Below are 24,265 nucleotides of genomic sequence, written 5' to 3'. Positions count from 1 at the left end.
GGGAGATATTAGTATATAACAAAGAAAAGAGAGTATTGTGATAATCCATCTGCTGAAATATTACCTCAGTGTTCGCTTTAGACAATAAGTGATAATGCAGCTCTTCCCATTTTAAGCTGAAGAAATAGGTTTACCTGCTACATGCTTGTGTAAGAGATTGTTCTTCCATTTTGTAACGTGAGAAAAATAGTCACTACAGCAAACTCCCACAAATACTCTCACTCTGTTCCTTTGTCACAGGCAGAATCATGGTATCCAATGACTCTGGCAACCAATTCCATAGCCTTTAAACACTCCTAGAACTGTGTATACATTACTGGAGCAAGTCTTAGATTTGCTACCCAGACTTGTGATATAAACAATAGCTAGAACCGAGCAAAAAATTCTTTGAAATCACTGAGGCTTGAACCTGATGAAATTAAGGTGAAAAAAACCCGAGGAAATATATAATTTAATCGATTTTCCTACAGTAAAAGCAGGTTTTCATTATCTTGAGTATTTTTCCCCCCTGGGTTTGTCATTTATAGTCAAATTCATAGTGTTTATCCAACACAAAGGAAGCCACGATATTATAAGCATATTAAATGTTCAGGATATGACAGAAAATGAGAAAAGACAAGAAATTCAATAGGGAAGGTTATTACTCTGAATTTTCTGAAAACAAAGGACTGGGCAAACACCCACTGACTTTAAAGGGACCATGAACAACGGTCCTTTTAATTAAATGAAGCCTTAATTCTGAATTCTTAAACTTTTGCCAGTTTTATCTGAAACTGCTTTTACTGTAACCACTCGTCAAGTAGAGGAGCAAAAATACATAGCACTTCAAAATTTACTTTGAGGGTGCCTTGGTCCTTGCAGGTGTCACGTAGTTATAGCTGCAAACCTGGCATCAACAGCATTATCCTTAGCTCCCTCATTCATGGCTCCATCTTCTCAAAGCAGGGGATGAGGATGCAGTCAGGGAGTTTGCCTTACACTGTCACAAACAATAACAGAATTTGAATTCTGTGGCTCAGCCTTCATGCCCTCTCTTGGAAAGGTGCACATCACTCTTATTCCTTTTCTCTCTGCAGAAGAAGGAATAAGTCCACAATACTAGAAGACAAAAGTCTTCAAATAGACGATGGGTGAGAAAGGGCTGCAGGCTTGAGATAGTTAAATGAAGTGGGTATGCCAAACTAAGGATAAAGCCACAGAAAGGTTGAGAACTAATAAAGTCCTGGCATGCTGTGTTACCTCTGGATCTGCATATCTTACATTTGACCCTAGCCCGCACATAAGCATACAGAGCTGGTTAACTTCTTAAAAAAAAAAAAAAAAAGAAAGAAAAAATAATTTGTGCTGTTGCTCAGAAATGTGTAAGTACTTCTGCTGCTAAAATAAGGGAAGTTTGGCCTACCCAGATGCAACCTGGAGTCAATTTTATGTCCAACTTTTCAGCTCTTCTGAAAGGAGATGTCTATATTTTATTAACAGAGGGACTGACGACCCTCTTCCCCAGCACAAGTATAATGAAAGGCTGTTGCTATAATCGAGAAATCACTTGTTGCAGCAGCAGCTTTCAATCTTGATATAAACCTGGAACAGTATTAACCTGTTGATCATTCAACAGCAATTTTTTTTGAAGTAGAAGTTATCTAAACAGTAATTTGGGAGGTTCTGGGTTGAAATCCCTGCGGCCATCTCAGCCTATGTTATATTTTCATCAGCACTGTCAGTGAGGAAAAAGCAGTGTGCTGTAAGCTTTCATGCCCGTTACTGAATGACAGAAACCGTCCTGGTCTTTCTGTAGCCCTTACTGCTGTACTGACTGGCCATGCTTAAAATTCAATTGGTATTTGACTCAGAAAGCAAACGCCTTGCATCTACTGGCATGACATTTGGCAGTCTGCGGCTTAAATTGATGTGTTCATCGGGATCTAAAAGTTTGTGCTAATGCAATGCAATTTTTCTTTTATCAGGCATTAACAATGATACTTGATGATGGCATGCGAAGATAATAAAAATGTTTCTCAGAGAATGGTTCCAGTCAGCTTGTTCAGATGCTATGCCCAAGTAAATATGATAATAGTGGCACGTGACTAAACAGTAACAACAGTAAACATTTTACTTAGGCTGTCATTTGAGGGGTTAGCAATCATGGTAGTATCCATAGTGAAAGGTAACATTACACGTCATGCATTCTGACAGATATTCTTTTCTTTTTTTAATTTCTTTTTATGTTCTCACTACACCATTGTAATGTCAACAGCTCGCCCCGTTGGTAAGTAACCATCCTTCTATCCATTTTAGCATGGCTTCATGCAATGCTTCATCTTTCATTTGCAACAGCATTTAGCTGGCTGAAATTAGAAGCCAGTGCTTAATAGTTTTAACTGTCTAACACCGGGCAAGTGATTTTGACTGACAAAGTGCTATTTCTGAACTTTGTATTTTCTGCTGTGTCATGTATAAACGCATTTGCCAAATCACCAACAAATACCAATCAGTGTGGTGATACTGAGCCAAAATCACTCATTCAGACGTTTTTAACAGTCTATTTAAGGGCCTGGTATAAAAGCCATTGAAATCAACAGAAAGGATTGTATTGACTTCGGTGAGCTTCTATCAGGCCCTAAATGATCAGCTCATTATGCTTTTATTGCATAGCAGTAAAAGCACAGGCTTTGCATGTCCCGTCTTTCTTGTATCTTTCAAAGAATTTTGAAATTAAGTAGTCCTGAAATTGAAGAGGGGATGGAGTAGATTTCCGTGCTTGTTAAGAAAGTTCATCGTTGATTTTTGCCCTTGGGTCATTTTGGAGTGCATTTTGGAATGCGCTGTATAGGATGCAGACTGTTTTGAATAACAAGTCCAGAGGAAGACAACCTCTGGATTTTGAATTCCCACACTGAAAATTTGATTCCTTCCTATACCTTTGAAATTACTTCTGAAAATTTATAAAAATCTAACTGAGCATAATGGAAAAATTGCAACTGTCAGTAGCTGAAATTCACTTTTGGTGTTCAGAAATATCCTGAACATATTATTTAATTTTCATTCACGGATGTTTACTCTGTGCCTATATGGATTTTCTAAGTAATTTAACCAGTTGCACTGCTCCTCTGATTTTTGTAGTTTGTGTTTAGATGTACCTTTTAGAATAATAATATGGTTACTCTGATTTTTTGGATTAGTGTGAAAAGTATGTACTGGTGTTTACGGAGATTGCTGAGGGATTTGGTCTGTTTTTATGTAGTCAAAACTTATGTGAGATATGCATTTGACTAAAGTTTGTGAGTTTGGACTTCTCTCAGCTCTTCACTGTTACAAGTTGGAGGAAGAGAGGTTGGAATAATTTAAGATAAAATCCAGGTTAGGCCTCTATTTCCAGAACTAAGGTGATCTCATGCTTATTAGCTTTCTTGAACTAGCATACGTAGAGCCAAGCCAAGTACCTCCGCAGTCATGGCATGGCTTATCCATACCTGGAGAATTCCTTGTGCAGAATGGAAATTCACTGTTCTCCATTTGGGATTTTGATAGCTTTAAACCCCAGTCACTACTGTATTACTTTGGCATTACGCTAGTTCTCAAGAAATTAATTCCCAGGAGTTTTAACAGTGTAAAACTGGAGTAAACGCATAAGAAAATTTTCCTTTGCTTAGGAAATATAGTATGAATTTAGTATGCTTCTAATGTAAATCTCTCATGTTGGGGGGTGTTATGGCTCATAATGAAATCTCCTTCTTCATTCACTAAGAAAATGCTACAAGATTAAAAGTATTTTACTTCTAGATATTTTTCTCACTTTGTTCACTCTTAGAAGAAAGGCAAGAAAAAAGAAATCACAAAGTAGCGACTGTTTCAGGCTCTGTGAAAGCCACATAAGCTTTTGGTCTCAAGTTGCTTTATATCCAGGTATACGATCTCCTTGCGTGACCATGCTGTGGTGAATTTGTCATATTCCCTGCCTACACTATTTTATTTTGTTACAAGTGAGCATCGGGTACAAAGAAAATTCTTCTTTTACATGATTTATTCAGGAAACATAAATGAGAATTGTTGACTTTAAAATAATTATTATATGGTCATATGGTCTTTATCAAATTATTTAATTTAGTGATTATCTTTGTGAGGTGTGAAAAATTGTTAATTAAATAGGTCCAGCCCCAAAGTTATTTAACATATAGAACTCCCATACAAGTGTGTATGTAGTCATTGCTGTATATAAGCACATCACTTTCTTTAGATCACTTTTATCTCATCCTGTACCTGTAAAAAGGCAATGCTGTCTTTATGATAGTGTCTTTATTGTTTTTTGCTTAAGGACCTGAAATGAAACTGATTTCTACAGTTCATCTCTCTGTTTCAGTCAAGAGCAGGCAAAGCAGGTGGCTACCTATCCTGTTTTTTGAAAATTTAAAGCCCAGTAGAGCAAAACAAAGCAACTTCTCTCTCCACCACCAGTTCCCCACCAAGAAGCCCAAATTATTTTCTGTTAAAATTGTAATTTGACAAGAATGATGAGTCAAATCTTGTAGCATTTTTTTGTTAAGGAAGTTAACTGGAATGCAGAGCAAAAATACTTCTCCTTACAGAAAGGAAGCTGAAGCAAACACTACTTAATGTTATTAAGCTCACAGCTCTCTAGGAGGATGACATTTTAACAGAAGTCTATTTTTATATTTATGTATATGTTAAACTGCAGGGGAGCAGTTTAAAAGTTTATATTCTTTCATGACACTTGAGAATTATCTATGTACCTCTACCTTTCATCACTACTTCCAGTTCAAAGCAGACATGTTTTGTCTTTATTGTGTTTTAAACAAGACCAAACCATTTTCTTTCAATGCCTTGTCACTGAAGAATAGAGGAATATTTTTTTAATGTTCCAGGGTTGCAATTCTTGTTGCGTACTAAATATTTTTCATTTTCTATTCAGTTTTTGCCTATTTCAAATATTTATATTCTGTTAGTTGTGATATTTTTATTTAAACTTCAGCTTGAGTGGAAAATTCAGGCATGGGATTACCAATGACCATCTTAGTTTCAAGCAGTTATTAACATATGGTATGTACTACATAGACAAAATGAGGTATGGTTCTGCCCGAGGTAGATGGCAGCTGGTGAATTTAACAGCTATATGCCAGATTAGTCATCATGTTTGGATTTGCTGCTAGGAATAAATGTGTTGCCTGTTTCTAAAATAGATGTTCTCTTATTTATCATCTTTTGAAAAGATTTCTGACAAGATTTACAGCAGATGGGTTTAGGAAACAAGATATTTATCCCTATTTAGACCATTTCTGTTGTTATTTCTCTCATTAGATGGATTTTCCAGATAAGCAAGTTATTATTTTCTCACTTTTGCATTCTGCTGTATTTCTTATGGCAGTTGGGCAGGAGAATAGCTGTTAAAAGAAGCACAAAAGTTGGGAGGAGCTCAAAGTTTTATATAGTCCCACTGAAAGTAACACTGACCCTCTTTTCAAAAGCATTTGCTATACTGCTTTGAGATGGATGACCTAAAGTTCAAATAGAGATCTATGAAGAGCTGTCTGATGTTTCACTTACCTTTTCACTAATCATCAAAAAAGTCATTCAGATGACAGAGTACTCAGTTTTCAAATTAATTTCAACTACGTCCAAGTGAAAATACAGTTCTTTGCATCTCAGTTGCCTTGCAGTAAGTCAAGTTTACTTAATTTATTGTCATATGCTATGACTCATCTTCCCAGAAAGAAGCGACATGCAGCAAATAGCTAGATACTTTTGCCACCTGGGTAGAAATTAAGTATTTGGAATTAACTAAGGGGAGACCAACCAAGTTACAAAAACTTCACTTCCCTACCATGTTGGAGAAGAGAGAAACAGATAAGACACATCAGGAATTTTCCAAATTTCAGATTAATTAAATACAGTCTATTCACATTTAAGTGCAATGTGACTGTATGATGCATTTCACTCTGCTCTGGGAAGTTTTCATGTCATAAATCAGCCTGGCATGACTTAATGGTCTATTAAGAGTGGTGCAGCATGAAACATAAAATAGAAAGGGCTGTATTTTAAACAAAGTTGTATTAGGTGTTGTGGCTTGAAATTATATTGTTCAGATGGTTCAGACTGGTAAGTGAGAAAGATCTCTCTTTATTCTTCTCCATTCTGACTCTTGCAGGAAAAGTCTATATAGGATGAATGCTTTTATTTTTAGTATATTCATGAAAATATCACCTTCACTTGAGACACTGAGGATATATACAATATCCGTAATGGCAATTGGTGTGTGACAGAATAGATGAGATCATGCTTGGCACTACGGTGCCATCTTTCAGTGGCAGAAATCTCAAATCTATATCACAGTGTGGTATGTTGCCTGTCTGCCTGCTGCTACCGCCTATAGAAATTTTCAGAAGAGAGTAAGGACACCAGTGGACATTAGGCTTTTGGGATTTGTTTCTTCCTTAGGTGAAAGAATAATGCATCATTCTTGTTTAAAAATAGGCAAATTCTTCAGATTAAAGAGAAAAGGTTGCTATAGAATGAAATTCAGATTGATTTGTATACCAGTAAGAAATTAAAATATGGAGCTGATTTGTTTTGACATTTCTTAGCCTTTTAAAGACCAGTCTAAAAATCCTAAAGTCCTTAGCCTTTCTACTTTGGCAAAACTCCACTAGCTGAATTTACACTTGAACCCTATAATGACTTCAGATATGATAGAAATACAACGTTTGCGATATATGGGCCAGAATGGCTCTGCAAGTGGACACTGAGCACATTAACTAACAAGCATTTAAGTGCTGGTCCATAAAACTTGGCTTCATTTCCAGCTGCTCCAAGTCTTCTTGGGTATGCCAGATAGCGATCAGAACAGAAACACAGAAGGTCTGATAGAGGCTTCTTCTTCAACGATAAGTGTGAAAGATGACAGTGTATGTACTTGAAATTTTAGCAAGTCATACTGTGACATCCTGGCTCATTCTGCTACAGTACCAAGTATGTGCCAGTACTCATACTGTTTCTCTTACAGAAAACCCAGTTACAGCAAGTGCAGGAAGTGATCAAGGGCTTCCTTTTTTTTTTTTTTTTAATTGCTGAACTCTAGATTGGGAAAGTTTTAAGAAGTTTAATGTGTAAATCTTTTTTAACTTTCCTGAAGCATGCTCAAATCAGTGGGAATTGTTTTCTTACTTCAGTGGATTCTGAGTCTCTCCATAAGTCTTTGAAGATTAGTGTATGAAAAAGTCTTTTGATGTGTTGCTCCCCCCAAACTCTTCCCTTACTTTTTCTAAAAGGAGAAATCATTTACTTTTCCTTCAAGAGGAGTGTGGAAATCAATGCATTAATCCATTCACTTTTCTCTTTGCCTTCTTGCTCAATTGCTGCTAGCCATATTACAGTTTGGATATGATCTCGGTATTATTCAACAGCAAAATGTCTGTATGCCCCATTCCTTGAATGCTAGCATTGCCAATCAGCATAAATAGTCTTTTTTCTTCCTCGGTCCTTTTCCTCTCTCCACTTTACAGTGGCCCAAATTGAGCAGAATATCTCCTCTCAGCCTTTTTTATTCTCAAGGGTAAACAAACCAGGAACGTGTCATCTTTCTCACTATAGATGTAGACTATTAGCCTATCTAGGCGCTTTGCTCTTCTCATGATCTCCTTAGCTCTTCTCTTCAGCATGTGAATTTATGTTTTTTTGAAGGAGATAACCAGATTACACTCATTATTTTGATGAAATCTTACTATATCAGTGAGGGGTATGCTTTTCTTTTTTAAACACATTACCAGCAACCCTCCTGCTATCTCCCATGACAAAAGGAATCATGGCAGATTACATGTCTTTTTGTTGGCATAATTTGTTTTGTTTGCTAAACTCACAGAAGGTATAATAGCACTAGCCATCCCCTAATGGTACAGTTTACATTAGCAAGCAGGCTAAAGTGTTAAGATTTTAGGAAAGCACATCTTTTCTATCTGATCTGAGCAAAATGTGTATCCTGAATCTCAGATACTTGAGGGGAAAAAAAAATTAAAAAGCATTGTCTGGAGTAGAGAAAGTCCTGAGTAATGTAAGTTACTGGGCAGACAGAATCAGTGCTACCTCTCTATATATCAAAACTAAATGAAGGACTTCCTAGAGGGGATTTTCCAGGAGCATCTGTAAGGTGCAGGGGCCGCTTAAAAGAGATGATTGGACAAGTTATAATAAAATAGGTATGTATGATTAAAGGACAGCAGGCTACAGTCCGATGTTGAGATGAAATTCAGACCAGATATTTAAACTTAATGTTTAAATGTACTGTAAAACAAAGAGGAGGAGGGGGTCAGGAAAGGTGCTGCTGCTGAGCTCAGGGCACTGGAAGTGGGGGGGGACACACAGAAAGTAGATGCCTGCTATGTAGGAGACAGAGTTGGATTTTTTTATAATTATTCTCATAGTTTTGTTTTATTGTCATTTTTCCTAGCTAAGAAGGAAGAACAAATCCATGGTAGTAATTTTTTTTGTTTTGTGCTTCAACTTTTATTATAAAAATGATAAATGCCGATTTGGCAGTTATGTTAATTGAAATTGGCAAGGAAACTTTGAATATAAACCAAACCTGCTTTTTCATTATTGTTTATCTCACATCTCTTTTTTTCCACCATGCAGATTTATCCCACTTCTTTCTTTTAGGTCATCCAGGGATAAAAGAGAGATTTTATGTGTCAAAATATATAGGACAGTTAGCGTTTTTTATTTATTGATTCTCTAGACTTCTTTCACCTCTTGCAAAGAAAGAAAAAAATGCTTATGCTTCCACGCTTTCAGAGATTATCAGCTTCAGTGTTCAGAACAACTGAAGGATAAAAATGTTGTTATATGTGAAATTCAGAACCTGAATTTAAATTGAAGATTAGAACAGTTAGTCCAGGTATGAAGGAAGGTTTCGCATTCTCAGATGACTGAAGTGTGATCTTTTCACACTGTTGTGTTTTTACGTGGCTCATCTGAAAACAGCAAAAAAAACAAACCAAACCAAACCAAACCAAACCAAACCAAACCAAACCAAACCAAAAGTAATTTCTCACTTTCCATGAGACAGGACCAGTCTGAAGGACAGTTATACCAGAACTGGACCTGGTAATAATCTTGCTGAGACCTCACTTCCCCGTGCTTTCTACCTCTGCCCCATTGTAGCCTGATTCCTCTCCCCCAGTGCTTCCCTTCATCCAGCCTGCTAAAAGTTCTCCCCACTTGCCCCCTCTGCTTGTAATTTTGTGTATTTGATCTATTGGTGCAGGACATATGAGAATTAATTTTGAAGCAGTGTCAATGTTAAAGATGGTATCTGACCTATGGATTATAAGTACCCCCCTACGTTATGGGAAGCTGCTTTTCGGAAGAATCCAAACCAAGTACCTGCTTTGCCACCTCCACCTGTGTCATTTTACAGTAATATCACAGGTCCAGTGAGGGGCTTCATGAATCACTTGTTATCCCCACAATGTACCCATTCCTCATTTTTGTTGACAGAACCATCCACCTGAAGAAGAAATCATGGAAGAAAGAGAACACTCTAAATGAACAAGGAAAAGAACATAGTTAAAGAAAAAACAATATGTCCACAAAATGAGATCTATGCACTTGTTTCAAAGATCAACTGCACTCGTACAGACTAGGGAGTAGTTATAGATTCCTACGCTAACATGATACTCATGGGAGAGAAAGAAAGGAAACTCATTTTCCAGGCAACTCAATCGTAACTAGCATGCTAAAAAGTTACTTCCTTCTCAGTCTGCGAACACACCTAATCACTGGAGCACACCATAAGACTGAGAAGCCTTTTCACTTTACAGAAAATGACCATCCTAAACTCCCATTAGTTTATCCCTGATAAGAAGTATCTGACTTAGTAATAGGCCTAAGTTGTCATCCTCTCAGGCTTCCGTAATGGCTCCTGTGTCAGAGGCTACACCCTTGATTTATCATTAGTCATAGCTAATAGCACACTAATAACTTTGTGTCCTAAGAACCACACATCACTTTCGGTACCCATTAAGATCTGAACTTCTGAGAAAGAACTGCTGACTCAGCCCAGGTTTCTGGTCTTCGAGACTGGAAATATTTTCTGTTTTCCTCTATTTACTCCATCAGCAATAGTAGCCTCGCAAATCATCTTTCAAAACTCCTAGACTATCATATCTGCACTTTTCGGCAGCTCATGCCATGTGAAGGGCAAATGTTGCTACAGCAAGGTATATAAGTAGGGTCTTACAGTTTTCTTTTATATTTGTATTACAAAAGCATCCAAAAGTCCGATATCTACCAGACCTTCTAGGGAAATTTAACCGACGACAAAGGTGAGGGATCATTATTTTCTTTCAAGAATTCCTGTACTGCCTTCAAATGCCATCTAAGCCAGTATCTGGAACCAGCAAAGCAATCCTACAAATAAGTAGTCCTACGCTATAAATGATGTCAAGGGTTACCTCCCTTTTCAAAATACGTAATACTTCAGCTGGAGCTCTGGGGGCTTCTGCTATCCTCCATGTAAATGTCTTAGAGGCAAGTCTTGATCTGCGTTTGGTAAGGCTGGAACTGAGTTTGATCTCTTGAAGTATCAACACGTGTTGAAGATCAGGTGAAGTGGCCACATGAATATTGTCACTGTGGTAAGGGTTTGAAACAAGCATTGAGATATTCAGTTTCAAGTCTTTGAAGGCTTTGCAAAAGAAGATTGTGATGGTGATAGGGTTCCAGAAGTCAGAAAACAATTTGGGGAAGGCACCATTATCTTATCACCCTGACTCTCTTACTTCCAGGCAGAGCTACTGAGTATTGTACCAGGTGTAACTTTGATTGTTCAAAAGATTATTATGAAATTAATTTATTGCTGCAAATGTACAATGCTGAAAAAGACTGTAAATGAGAATATTAGGTTGGTTTGCTGTCTCTTCCCTGCTGGAAGCAGAGCCGAGTCTTAAAGAATCTTGGTGCTTTACCAGCCAGTGTGTTTCTGCTTGTTCTTCAAAGCTTTTTCCCCTATCAGTGAGCATTATCTAAGTTTTGCTTAGACCATTCACAAGTCAGCATCTTTCCCCTTGCTCTGACTGCTTGGAACCAGTCACTGAAATATGTTTATGGATAATAAACAATTCCAGTTTAAAATGAAGCACTCATCTTTATCACTTTAGCTTGGTGAAGTAATCTTCACGATGAATTTCATTTGCAGTTCACTATCAACTGAAATTAGTTGCAATTAAAGGTTGTCAAATCTGTAATTTAAGCCCTTTAATATTTGTTGGCTGTCACTCTTTTCCTGTGAGATATTATTTTTTCAATGGGTCTGATCCAAAGAACACATAAGGCGATAGGAGAATTTCTACCAACTTCAATGAGCTTTGAATAAAGCCTCCTATGCCATGGTATGTGAGGACATTTTGTCTAAGTACATGTAATTAATAGGTTACTAAAGTTTCATTATCTGAAAATTGTTTGGATTATGTAAAATGAGTTTTGTCTCCTAGTGGTGGCCTTAGGTAATTGAGGTTGTTTAGAAAAATACCCAAACAAAACCAACAAAAATCCCACTGATATTAGTTGCTGTGGTTACAATTCCATTTCTGCTTGCGGTAGCAATACTGGACTAAAACTTGCTACAATATCTACTTTTAATTAAAATCACAGCAATATAATGTACGCACCCCAGGGCATGTGGGCTGAGGGAGGTGCTGTGAGCAAGTCATGATAATAAAATTCCCTTAGGATTATTGAATTTAATGTGAACCACAAGTCACAAGATCAGCTTGGAAAACTGTGTCACTGGAAGAAAATGTTGCTAGTATTTGATATGGGATCAGTGTACTTTTTGCTATAAACTCACATTTTCCTCTGGTATTTTTCCCCTCCCCTTCTTCTGAGTCTTCTGCCATGTTTCTTATCAGGTGACAAGAGTTCACCTAGGATGAATGAACTCACTGCTTCAGTCAAGCTTCTCTACATCAGCAGCTTTATCAGCTCCTGGTGACTCAGCATAACCTTTAGTACTCAGTAACACTACTGGGAAAGAAATGAATGCAACCCATCCCATCAGATTAGAGATTCTGCTAACTATTAATATTGGAGAAGAGTTGAGAAATCCCTTTGAAATTATTTGCAGTATTTGTTTCTTCTTTTTTTTTCTAAAACTCTTTAACACTTGAGCAGAGGCTACCTTCATATACATTTATTAATAGAATAAAAGATCCATTCAGTCATGCATAAAATGACATCTAGGAAGAGTGCAACAGAATGCACTCCTCCCATTTTGAACAACATAACTAATGCTCACTACTGCTCATGCTTTTCTATCTCCATTTTAATTCTCGCAGTAGAATACTGTTCTGTGCTGTAAAAACAGTTCTGAACATGATGTGATTAACCTTAGAGTCCCCCCATCCCCTCATCTCAAAGCCCCCTCATACATGGCCTATGCTTTCTATTCATGTTCAACCATCTGATTTCCATATCATCCTGCTCAGCCTCACAAGCGGCTATTAGCATAACAGAGCTTTAGTGTGACATTGATTGAAGCCAGCACTTGCTGAATGCAGTATCAAAGCATAATTTGCCAGAAATCAAATCTAATTTACTGTGTACTATTTAAATTTCTCAAAAAAAAAAAAAAAAGGAAAGAAGTTTCAATAGAAGTATACTAGGTCTGTAGTCTTAATTGTTCTTTTTTTCATATTTTTGTCTAGTCGCCTGGAATCCAAGCAATATATTACCTTTTTGAGCCATTGTCTTTGACTTTCAGATGTCAATTAAGCAAGAGTTTTTCCACTCTGTTTATTCCAGTCCAGTTAATGTTACATCTGAAACAGTAAAGGATAATAGTTTGATAGGCACAACACTCAGTTTGCTGCTTCATAACAGTTTTTTCAACAGATTCTTCTAATGACCTTAATGTTTAGCTTGAATTAAGCATTAAAGTACCACATAACTTTAACAGCTGAAGCATATAAAGCCTGCTGTTATTTCTCTAACTGTACCTTTTCAGAATGTTTTAAAAATTCACCTGCTTTGAGAGAAGCAATAATGGCTTGAATTAGGTTTTGTCCAACATTCCACTGAAGCTGGGCTTTGAGGAAGTCATGATCTCAGTTAACCTTTCTGCAAAATGGGAGTAATAATATTTATCTGTCTTTATAAACAGCACCTATATATGAAGATAATGAGCTCTATTCTTAGGAAAATTGAAGAGCCCAAGTGCTTATTCTGTCAAAGAAGCCTTGCTGTCTCTGAGCAGAGTCGCGTTGCATTCATTCTCTGAGGATAATGGCAGTCTTACTGCTTTGGTAGTTATACTTGACCAAGAATTACTCCTGCAATTATTAACTGTTACTTTCGGTTGTCAATTTGCATTATTCAACTGGAAATTGATAGATAGAACTGATATGGTGAAAACATTGTTTAAATGCTGTAAACAAGGTCATTTTTGTCAGAGGCTGTCTATAAACAGAGCTATAGCCTGATATGACAACAAACTGCAACAAAATGGGGGGATCCTTCATTATAGAACCCTGTCTTTGAATAAATTAAAAAAACACATACAAGGTTTTATTTTTCCAAAATTACATTTTTCATGTTCTTTAAAATTATGGTATTAAATAGTTTGGCTGAAGGAATTGGTTTTGTGCTCTAATTAATGTACTGACAAATAAAAGTCAGCTCCTTGTGAGATCAAGATGTATTTAAATAAAAGCTCTGATTCATTTATTTGTTTTTATAGTGAATTTCTAGTAATTATGGCTGCAGAGAAAAGCTAGAAAAGATATCCTTGCATAACCATACATTATTGTTTCTGGAGTATTTAGAAAGTCTAAACTAGTAGCTATGAGGCCACGGATCTTCTGTTCACTTAGTATGGCAAATGCTGCAGAGGACTTGGTGTGTGGCAGGGGGAGAACAGAACAACAGGGTCAGTCCACATCATTTAAATTATTTGGACTGAGCTACAGCCTTAATTCCTGCTTCTTTTCCTTGTATCTTTTTGCAAAAGAAAGGATCAGTTTTCTGCTCTTAGGAAAGTGAGACATGTTCAAAGTTAGGGGCAAGTCAAAAACTAGAAACTAGGTAGAAACTAGGACATTTATCTCTCATTGTTCCTTGACTACCAAATTACCTTAATTTGGTCCCTGGAAAGTCTGCTACAGCAACAAGTTCAGTGCTGTTACATCTGCTCAGAGCTTTGAATTACTGACTTACAGTACAGCCTTGCACGTGTGAGAATGTTTCAGATGAACCCTTAAACTTACCTACCTTGCATTTATTTGGTTATGTGATTTGAAAGATAGGGTCACGGAAATGTCATGCCTTTCTTCCTTCTGTTGAGCTGTCTCAGACCACCATCTACATAACATACCCCCAGTGCACCAAGCATGCCTACGAAGTGATCTTAGGCATCGATCATGCCTACGTATGATCTGTGGGATGGTCTCCTGACACCAGGTTTTTAGCGTCACGATGGAAAGATTATGGTCTTGAGGTCACCCATAACGCAGCACAGACATAGGGCTCATGCATAGTTCCTGTCAAATGCAGATATAACACCTGAAGAGGTTAGAGGTTTTCTGCTCTCCCTTCTGCCTGAGGTTGCTATTGATTCTGTATTGATATCCCAGGCAATGAACTTCTACGGCTGAGCAACAAACACTGAACTAATTCAGTGACCTTTATTAAGTGGGTGGTCAGAACTGTAGAGATACCTTAGTGTAAGGTATGCCTATAGGAATGGAGGTTTCTAATTCACAGCTTAAAGGTCTTGCCCTCTTTCCCTTCCCATATGATTGAATGAACAAACACATGCACTGATTACCACATTACTGCTTTCTGACACCTGTAGGGATTGCATACAGATATGTTAGGTAAAACAAGGTGAGGGAAAAACAAGTAACTTGCTGCAGTCTAGCACTTCAGGAATAGTACAGGATGAGTTCGGATCCTAGACTATGTGTAGGAACACCTATGCTCTTACAGAAACCGCAAAACATATGGATATAAACAGGCAGCAGCAGGGCACCTAGCCCTTTGTCCCTGTCCTTTCGGAAGACTAACACCTGCTGAGCCCCAGGGAAGAGGTGGACACTTCTCTCCCCAGAGAGGCCAAAACCTGTGCTTAGGAGTGTGAGGCAGAAGGAAGACTCCTCGTGTTGTACTCACCCTCTGCCTTCTAAATTGATGGTGATTCATGTTTATTAAGTGCTTTGCAGTTCTTGTTTTAAGTATGCATTAAACCAGTGCTATTCAACTGGTGCTCTTTAGACTCCTGCTGATCTGTAAAGCCTTGGGAAGTACCTCATGAGATAACTGTGAAGTGTATTTAAAAAAAATCAGATCTGCATACATTTCTAGGCAGTTAGCAGTTTTGTGTCTGCGCTGTCAGCAGGTGTAATCGGAAACTGGGTCTTGATTGCTCTTCGTGCCTAATTAAATAGTTTGTAATTATAATGGTGAAAATATGGTTTTCTAAAACACTTAAATTCTGTTTATCTAAAAGCGTAGTGTTCCTAAACCATCCCTCTCCACAACCACCAAACCAATAATGGAATAGAAGAAAATTAATGTGGGGTTTTTATTATCATTTTGTCCCCTTCTTCAGCCTGCCCCAAAAGTTAGCTAGTCTTTTGATGAGAATATTTGGAGACACTGCTTACATTTTTAAGATATGCCAAGCAGCATAAATCCAATCCCAGTGAATTCCAATGTTGAACTAAGACTGGAAGGTTTGCTTGTCATGCATAGAAAAGTCATTTGCTTTTTCACATCATGCTCAACATAGTTGCTGAAGTCAAATCAAATTTTTTCTCTCAAATCCTCCAACACTGCTTCTTCCCCACTTTGCTTCTGTACATTAACACCTTTTCTCTCCCTTCTTATTCCCACTAACTATTGACTCCTATTCTCCATCAATACCTCCAGACAAGTAAAACTACACGTGTCTTTTAGAAATTGTTCACTTCTGACTGTGCTTCCTGGTCCCCTATGTCTGAACACTGTTAATGCCATCTACTTGAAAACATAGCCAGTCCTGGTTCTTCTTTCTTGTTTTAACTCCATTTTCTCCTTTTTTCTTTTCCTTGTCTCTTCCTGATCTCCTGGAATCCCTATTCCTTCTTACTCATGGTTCACTGCTGCCCACTACCTCTTCAACTCTTGCTTCTTTCTTGTCTTTACACAAGCTGAAATCCAGATCTCCTGAGTTTGTGTTGTTTTAGCAACCATTCTTTTTACAGCAAGTCCTCCTTCCCACTCCATTCTTGACCACACTACCCCTAAGAGAAGTGAGAGAACTCTTGAACTTCTGTCCTTCTGCTGTCATCCAGACCTTCCTCTCCTTTCTCAATCATTTTTAAAAGTCTAGAGGGGCAGACTGAAAAAGGCAGTCTGTATATCCTAATTCATACCTTTCAATAAATATATGATAGCTCCAGCACAACAAGCTCTGTGAAGTGTAGAGGCTATGAGTGTGCTGATATTTGCGCAGATGAAAGGTAGAATACATCCAGAGCCAGCATCATAAACACCTGACTGCTGCTCCTTAGCATTTATTGTCATCAGAATTTACTCTAGCATGTATGGTTGTAATGTTTCTTTCCTTTTTTTTTTTTTTTTTTTTAAACTGGGGATATAACATACTGATATTGCTGCTCTTTTTGTTGCTGTTGTTTTTGTTTATATATTAGTTCTGTCTATACTAATTAGTGTTTCTGGTGTTATGTCCTCTGGCATAAAACAAATCTCCATAATGTTGTCTCTTTCCTTCAATATTCCTCATCTCCCCCTTGCAAAATATCCTGAATTTACACCATGTTTTTTCTTACATTGTAGCTCCCCCACAGTTTGTGGTGAGACCACGAGACCAGATTGTAGCCCAGGGTCGAACAGTGACTTTTCCTTGTGAAACTAAAGGAAATCCGCAGCCAGCTGTTTTCTGGCAAAAAGAAGGAAGCCAGGTAAGTTATAAGCACCCTATAAGTCTTTCAAGCCTTTCTAAATAGTTATATTGTTAAATTCTTAGGAATATTATTTATATTACCTTTCACATATTCTTTTAATCTTTCACAGGAATTTGTCTCTTAAACTATCACTATTCTCTACTGACATTTTTGTTGCTTTTTAAAAAAATATTAATATTGTGAAGAACTCAAAGGCCATTTAAGTTGGTGAAACTTGTGGTAGGTGCTGTATAAACATATAGAAAGCAACAGTATATATCTTAAAGACTTTTCATTCTGAAGCCCCCAACAAACAGGTGGGTGAGACAAACACAGTAGATAAAAAAGATATGACTCAATTTTTAACTAATCAGAGTCAGTAATTACAGTTCACAACCTGTCTAGACATGATCAAGCAGATATATATCTAGCAAGCTAATTTGCATTGGCATATTCTCATAGTGCATACAGATATAGGTTTTGAACACGCAGATGCTTTCTTCAGTAAAATTGTCTCAGGAAATTTCCGAATCTGGTTTTGGAAATATTTCTTTGATCCTTACTGTCATTTTTTGAAAGCAAAATTTCTGATGTAGCAGTCAATGTTGCCATCAGCCAATACTAACTCCTATAGCTTAATATTTGAATGTCATGCCACAACATTTGTTTACTGCTGTTGCTGTATTGGCGCTATGTTACAGCAGAAGTCAGTCCTTCTCACTTTCGGTGTGCAGTTCATGTTAGTGTGTCAAATTTGAACACTGTAAACTATGTGCCGTATTTTCTTTTGCACCTGAGAAAAGATTAAAAGGGGCAAATGGATGCTCAAGGACAGTGTCTTCTGCAGCTCCCTGATGAAGCCTGTCATGGCTACACCTGTCTATGTATCTATACTACGTACCCTTCTCCATTGGCTAAATTAGTCTTTTCAGAGCCCTGTGTTACTTTTTGCCATATGGCGATATGTGAGTTAACTCAAGTATTCACACTGTGCTGTGCAGTGCAGATGTGCCTTTTGTCTAATCTGGAGACATTGTGTGTACCACCTCAGTTAAAAAGTGAAATAAGAACTGAACTGCAGATCTCCTGCTCTGCCCCACCTGCTTCTGCTTCACCTTCTCAAGAGGTCACATAACTGGTCCGGAATGACAGGACCAAGGCTGACAGCATTTTGTGCTCTGTTGGATTTGTGGCTTACAGAGATACAACACTATTACTTTATAAGTGTAAGCTTGTGTGAGAGTAAGCTTAGTCTTCAGTGTATTATTCAGAGAACTTTAGATCTAGCCTCCATGGATCACATCCTGGAAAAGCCCAGTATTGTGAGTCTCGCTAAGGTGAAAATTGTTCCAAGGGGAAAGTAGAATAGCATATTGAAATTAAAGTAGGAAGTACTGACGTGCTAGCAAACATTTCAAAACCCTTCCTTGTAGAGCATTTTAATAACATGGTAATGTTTATGTAAAGTGAGCTTATAGTGTCACACTTGAATCTAATAAAGTGGACATCCATCATGCTGTAATAAAGAGAAGAGCTTCTAATTAAAGTAGGACATCATTTGCAGGATTAAAGTCATTTAGCGTAATTGAAAAGTGTTAATACTCTATTTTATCCTCTTCCATTGGTATCACTTCAAGGGTAAAAACATTTTAAGGTGAAAATGCATCTTGTGTCTTTAATTGAATGTTATTACCTACTGATTGTACCATGTTGAAGCTGTTTAATTACAAACCTGGAAAATTAATTACCATATTGAGAACCAGATCCCTGAGGGTTAGAATAGTCTTTTTTGGCAAATAAATGCAACATAAAAATTGATACCTGCATGGTTTATAATCAAACCTTGAAACACAGCTCAATGTGATTCACTACACCCTCATGTTCATCTTAATTGAGCATCAGTGAAGTAACACAGGTTAGTGTTACTGTCTCAATATACAACTTGCCAGATTTTGCAATGAGACACCATAGAATAGGTGAGTTTCCACATACTGTGTATCATCATACAAATCTGAAGGAGGGTATTTTGGCCAAATTAGGCATCGTCCACTGAACATACATGACTTTGCACCTTTGTATGCCCGGCTATAAGTTGTCGCTTGGCTTTACAACGCCTGCTTCTGCTTTGACTCGAGGAACTGTTTGCAGCACCACTGACAGTGTTCAGAGTAATGTTATGTAGTCATGTTAGCCCACTCCAGTAGGGCGTTTTTCATTGTGAATCCATTTCTCGATCCTGTGTTTCTGAGCACAACCAGCTGGAAGGGAGGGGAGCTGTTCCCTCCTGAGTCATTTTTTGTGCCAACTTGTGCATAAACAGCTGGTCCTTTGTACTCGGTAGCCTTTTCCCCAGAGCCTAACAGCCGCCTGCCAATGAAATGCACTAGGTCAGGGTGTGTGTAACCTTTAGACTCTCTAGATTAAATTCTTCCTTAAGATAAATTCAGTGGTATTACATCAGGGATGACTCTGGTCCCCCTGTTTGCAACCCAGCATGCCCAGATGTGCAACCTGACAGCTAATTAAAACCAGTGAAATTGTAAAATCATTTTAAAAGGGGTTGTCCTATAATTTAGGACAACTTATAATTCATAGTTATCTGGTCTTTGAAGGGAGGAGTCATGAGACTGATGAGCTCCTCCTGAAGTGTAAAATATTCACTGGGATGTGGTACCTCTCAAGAACAGATAAGCCCATGCTGAAGATAAAAAGAAGGGTAGCCTCCCCTTTCTAATGCAGTGATGAAGAGGGCTCTAGATCTTTTTCCTCTTAAGAATTAGGAGCTTGATCCTTGCACCATCTTTTACATTGTGTTTCTTTTACACTTTGCATGAGTGATAAATGGAGTCAAGCTCAGCCATATCAAAATTCTCTGCTTTCTCATAAAATTTAGTGGCGTTTTTGTAATACCCTCATTTGGTAGGTATCTGTTCCAGGCAGAGGTTATTCTGAAAGTTTCAAGGCAATTCAGAAAACAGGGCAATTTTTCGAGACCCACTTAAGCCCTGAAACCTGAAATTGTTTCAGAATTTTCAGACTTTTTTTCTTATTGGATCTGACACGTTTACTGGGTGCATATTGATTTTTGAGGAAAAATTGGCTGTGAAAAATTTCTTGAACATTGACATCGAAAGGGAGTAAGGGGAAAGACTGACCCTAGGGTGACAAGTAGCCTAGTAGGTTAATACAATTATAAGGATACCTGGAGTGTCGGATCTTATTTAAAGCATCTCTCTCTCCTTTTATTGCCAAAATCAGAGAGATAAAGGTGTGAATTTCACTTCAAAGCAGAATTTTTTAAAATCCAAGTTTGTTGCTTGTCAGTTCCAAATCATTTTTTGTAAACCATTAGCGTCTACTGCAGAAGAAGCAGATCTACAGAAAATTCATTTAATACCCTACTCTATAGTTTTAGACTTTCTTTTTAGCCCATATCGACAACCTTAAAAGTTAGTACGGAGTTGTCATTAGAAAGCACAGCAGAGCTATACAGAACTGCAGTGATGACTGAAAGCTTATCACAGCATGGTAACAGTGTGTTGGGATATTCCTGATACAAACAATTGTATTTTTCAGAAAGGCTTGTTGAGTTGACATAAAAGCCAGACTGGAATTACTGTTGTTTAATTATTGTTTAATCTATTCCCCTTTCTGTCTCATTGGGCAATGCTGCTGACCTTTCTGTTCACATTGCCTCCCTTTTCCGGTTCTTTTTTATTCACATCAAGAGCTGTGCCAGACGGTATAACTTTTTCCTTGAAAACACAGCCCTCACCACTAAAAGCTTTTCTGTCCTTTTTTGTATTATTGATTCATTCAGTCCTTCATCATATGCAATGACTGCTACATCCATTCCAGTTATTCTTATTGACATCTCTCTTTTCTCCAATCCAGCCCAAAGGCAAAAGCTAATCTCCCTGTTTTGTGCTAACTGATGTCTTATCCTACATGAAATTATTTTTTCTCTCTGATGAGTTCCACAACAGATTTATACCCTTTCTCTTCACCCTCAAGGCTCCATGCTGCTTTTCTCCTTTGGTATATCTCAGTTTTAATTTTCTTTTACTTCTCCTTTAAGATCTCATGCTCTGCCAGCTTCTCCTACTTTATGACTTGTTTGTATCTTCCTCCCAGCTTTCCTTCTGTGCCACACTCTTACTTTCTCCTTTGCCCAGAACATATTCACAGCCAAACAATAGTGCTATGCTCCCTCAAGTCTCCCAGATTCAATTCTTTCTGCTAGTTTTCTAATGTTTACTGTAGTATTGTGTCCTCCTGGCTTGACAGCCAACTAAGTATATTATTACAATTACATTTAGAATGAAGATGAATGTGTCACAAATAGAAATCACTCAAGTGTGATTGTTGGAAAATCTCTCCTCGCCTAGACCCCCAGCCAGAACACACCACTGTGTGCTGTCAAAGGGCTGTTTCTAATTTAAACTGCAAGTTGCCCAAGGCAGGGAAAGCTAGCTCTATGTGTTCATAAAGTCATAACCACACTTACTTTTTCTTCTAGTTTATATATAGTACTTTTAAGGAAAAATCATTGTCTCTCTAGCTGAGGGAAAAGTGGTGCTTTTGTCTTTTGAATTGATGTGAGATGAATTGTCTTTGCAGAATCTACTCTTCCCAAACCAGCCTCTCCAACCCAACAGCAGATATTCAGTGTCACCAACTGGAGACCTCACTATTACCAACATTCAGCGGTCTGATGCAGGCTACTACATTTGTCAAGCACTGACGGTTGCTGGAAGCATTTTAGCAAAGGCTCAGCTGGAGGTTACTGATGGTGAGCTATAGAAATTCCTATTGTTTTTTCCTGTCAGAAGTATTTTAAAAGTAGTGTAAATAAAGGCATATGAGATGACATAATTCATACAAGTAAACAGACAAGTTTCTACAGAAAATACAATGAAAAAGGGTCTCTGTGCAATTCCCTATGGTATCAAGAAGGCATCAAAGTCTAGTTTGCCTTTTGCTTGCTTTCTGGAGGTTCCTTAATAATACAAACGAGGTACAAACCAGCTTAGAATAAGGTTGGTGAGAAAGCAAGCTTCTCGGTGCACTAGAGCTAAGATAGGACTGGAAAAGGTATTGTGAAGAATGAATAGGTTTGTGATTAAAGCAGTGAACTGAGGTGAAGAAAAATCAGGCTCCCACCTCAGTCCCAGACTTCAATATTATCTTAGGCAGCTAGTTTGGGGATGTGTCCTTAGCTCAATTAAATCAAGACAGTTGCCTTGAATTTACTGGAGTACTGTTGGTTTAGAACAGCTACAACATGTAGCCCTTTAGTTTTTGTGGTCATAAAGCACCAAGATATTTCCTTACCTTAGAGCTGTGTTCTAAGAATTTCTCGGTATGGTTAGATGTGAAAAGAGACATGTAAATACATAGGTAGGGTTTTCAGGAAAGGAAAAGAAAAGCACTACATGATCTGTCTTGTCTGATCATCATGTAGCAGCACTACATGATGCTTTCCATTTTGAAATTTTGGGTTTGAAAGTTATCCTCCCTTGAAGTTTACCTTACTCAGTCCACAAACATGAATCATTTTCATGTGTCAGGAATCCTGTTGATATCCCTCTTCATCCCATTGTGGATAGAAGGCAGTTTGCATCCTTTAATGTTAGTGAAGAAAACAACAGAATTCCTTTTATACTAGGAGATTGTTGCATTCCCTGGCATCATTATTCCTTATCTTAACTGACTCATTAAATATCTCCTGACAGACTTTGATGAATTTTTGCCATTAAAACTGTTGTTATATGCAGAGGTCTACTTTTACCGTTCCCTTAGAGACCTGCCTGCACCATGGAAGTTTGAAAAGATGTCTAATTCTGAATAATCTGGCTTTTCACAAGAGCATATTCATCACAAGTGACAGGTAGAGAGGTTCAGGCTCATGTTATAGAGGTTTGAGCATTAATTTGATGCCTTTTCTTTGTTTTCCAAAAGCTGTCTATATTTTTATGACAAGGAGAGATAATTTCTGCCTTATCCTTGCATCTTTACAAGCACATTGCTTTTCTGTAAAGTAGTTTCTGGAGACTAAAGGCTAACCTTTGCTCTGCAGTCTCTTTAAGTCCTTTCTCTCATGGTCTATGACAAAATGATGCATTTTCATTCAATTCAAATTTAAATGTAGATTAAAAGGTCATTTAAAATTAATGGAAAGGCAGTATTTTTTAATATCTGTCCATAGCGCTGCCTGATTCAGTGCCATGACTGTGATTGAAATAAATAGAACACAAAAACATTGGCTAAGAGGACATTGAGCTGTTAATGGTTGCACCTGCTGATGCTGTACAGATTTACTGCAACAGGAGCTGAGAGGATCAAATTAGGTTCAAGGATACTAGTGATGAGAAATTCTTCCTTTTCACAGATAAGGCCTGTGGTCCATCTTTATCTGTTTCTTGTGTGGGGCAAAAGAATTAATAAATCCTAATGACCTCTTTGGAATTTTTGTTAGTTTGTTTAACAAGTCAACAGAAATCTCACAAAGGTGTCCCTGCTACAATGCAAACTCAATTACAGTTAATTCTGATTAAAGGTGGTGTGCATTCCACATTACTAGAGAAAGCATTAGCTGGTGGCTCTGCTGCTCAAGGAATGCAAGGCCTGCGTTCTTCAAACGCTTTCTAGAACCCACTGTCAGCATGATCATTATGAAGTAATACAAGGTTGCTTTATAGAAATACCATTTCATCCTTGAGTCAAAGGGCAGGTGAGGTCAGGAGAAAAGTGCCAGAACAATATTGTGGAAGTGAGATTATATAAATAAATGTACCATTAGATCACAGATATTTTTTTAATTGCTTTCAGTTAGGAAGTTAATCATAAGTATCTAAATAACCTGTTTTGGTTGATGCTGAGTAGAAGTTATGGAAGCTAATGATTTTTATCAGTAAGGAAATCTAATGTAATGGTTTAAAAAATATATTAAAACATAAACACTGTTCATGCTAGCTATATACTTAAGCATTAGTGTTCTAGTTTTTGGCTGATGATTTCAGTTTTATTTCATAGCCCAGAATTTTTCTGTTTGGTTAATGATTTAATAATAGTGGCGAGCCATCTTTTTCATTTTGAACACATTTTTGTTTGATCCAGAGTAATTTAGATCCAATTGAAGTTCCAATACAGAATGAAAACATATGTCATGTGCAGAAAAACAAGTGCTTAATTATACCATATATAGCAGTGTTTCAGTTGTTACATTTTTGCACTTACAAGTCTTTACTGGAAATATTTTTAACTCAAGTGTTCACATGAGAAGAGATTACTAGCTGTGATGAAATGTGCTGAGCTGA

General features: G+C 37.5%; 1 protein-coding gene across 8 annotated transcripts in view; it reads left to right on the top strand.

Annotated features, from left to right (window-relative positions):
• ROBO2 (roundabout guidance receptor 2) overlaps positions 1-24,265 on the top strand; it is a 540,145-nt gene that overhangs the window by 418,240 nt on the left and 97,640 nt on the right. For all 8 annotated transcript variants that reach the window (XM_075516579.1, XM_075516554.1, XM_075516590.1 and 5 more), the window contains exons 7-8: positions 16,840-16,964; positions 21,567-21,738. In XM_075516579.1, coding sequence (XP_075372694.1) covers positions 16,840-16,964; positions 21,567-21,738 — 297 coding nt within the window. The remainder of the gene's footprint in view (positions 1-16,839; positions 16,965-21,566; positions 21,739-24,265) is intronic.

Source organism: Mycteria americana, chromosome 1 (genome assembly GCF_035582795.1).
Source record: "Mycteria americana isolate JAX WOST 10 ecotype Jacksonville Zoo and Gardens chromosome 1, USCA_MyAme_1.0, whole genome shotgun sequence".
NCBI classification, from domain to species: domain Eukaryota; kingdom Metazoa; phylum Chordata; class Aves; order Ciconiiformes; family Ciconiidae; genus Mycteria; species Mycteria americana.
The sequence above is the reverse complement of the archived record's forward strand: the minus strand, read 5'-3'. Positions and strand labels throughout refer to the sequence as shown.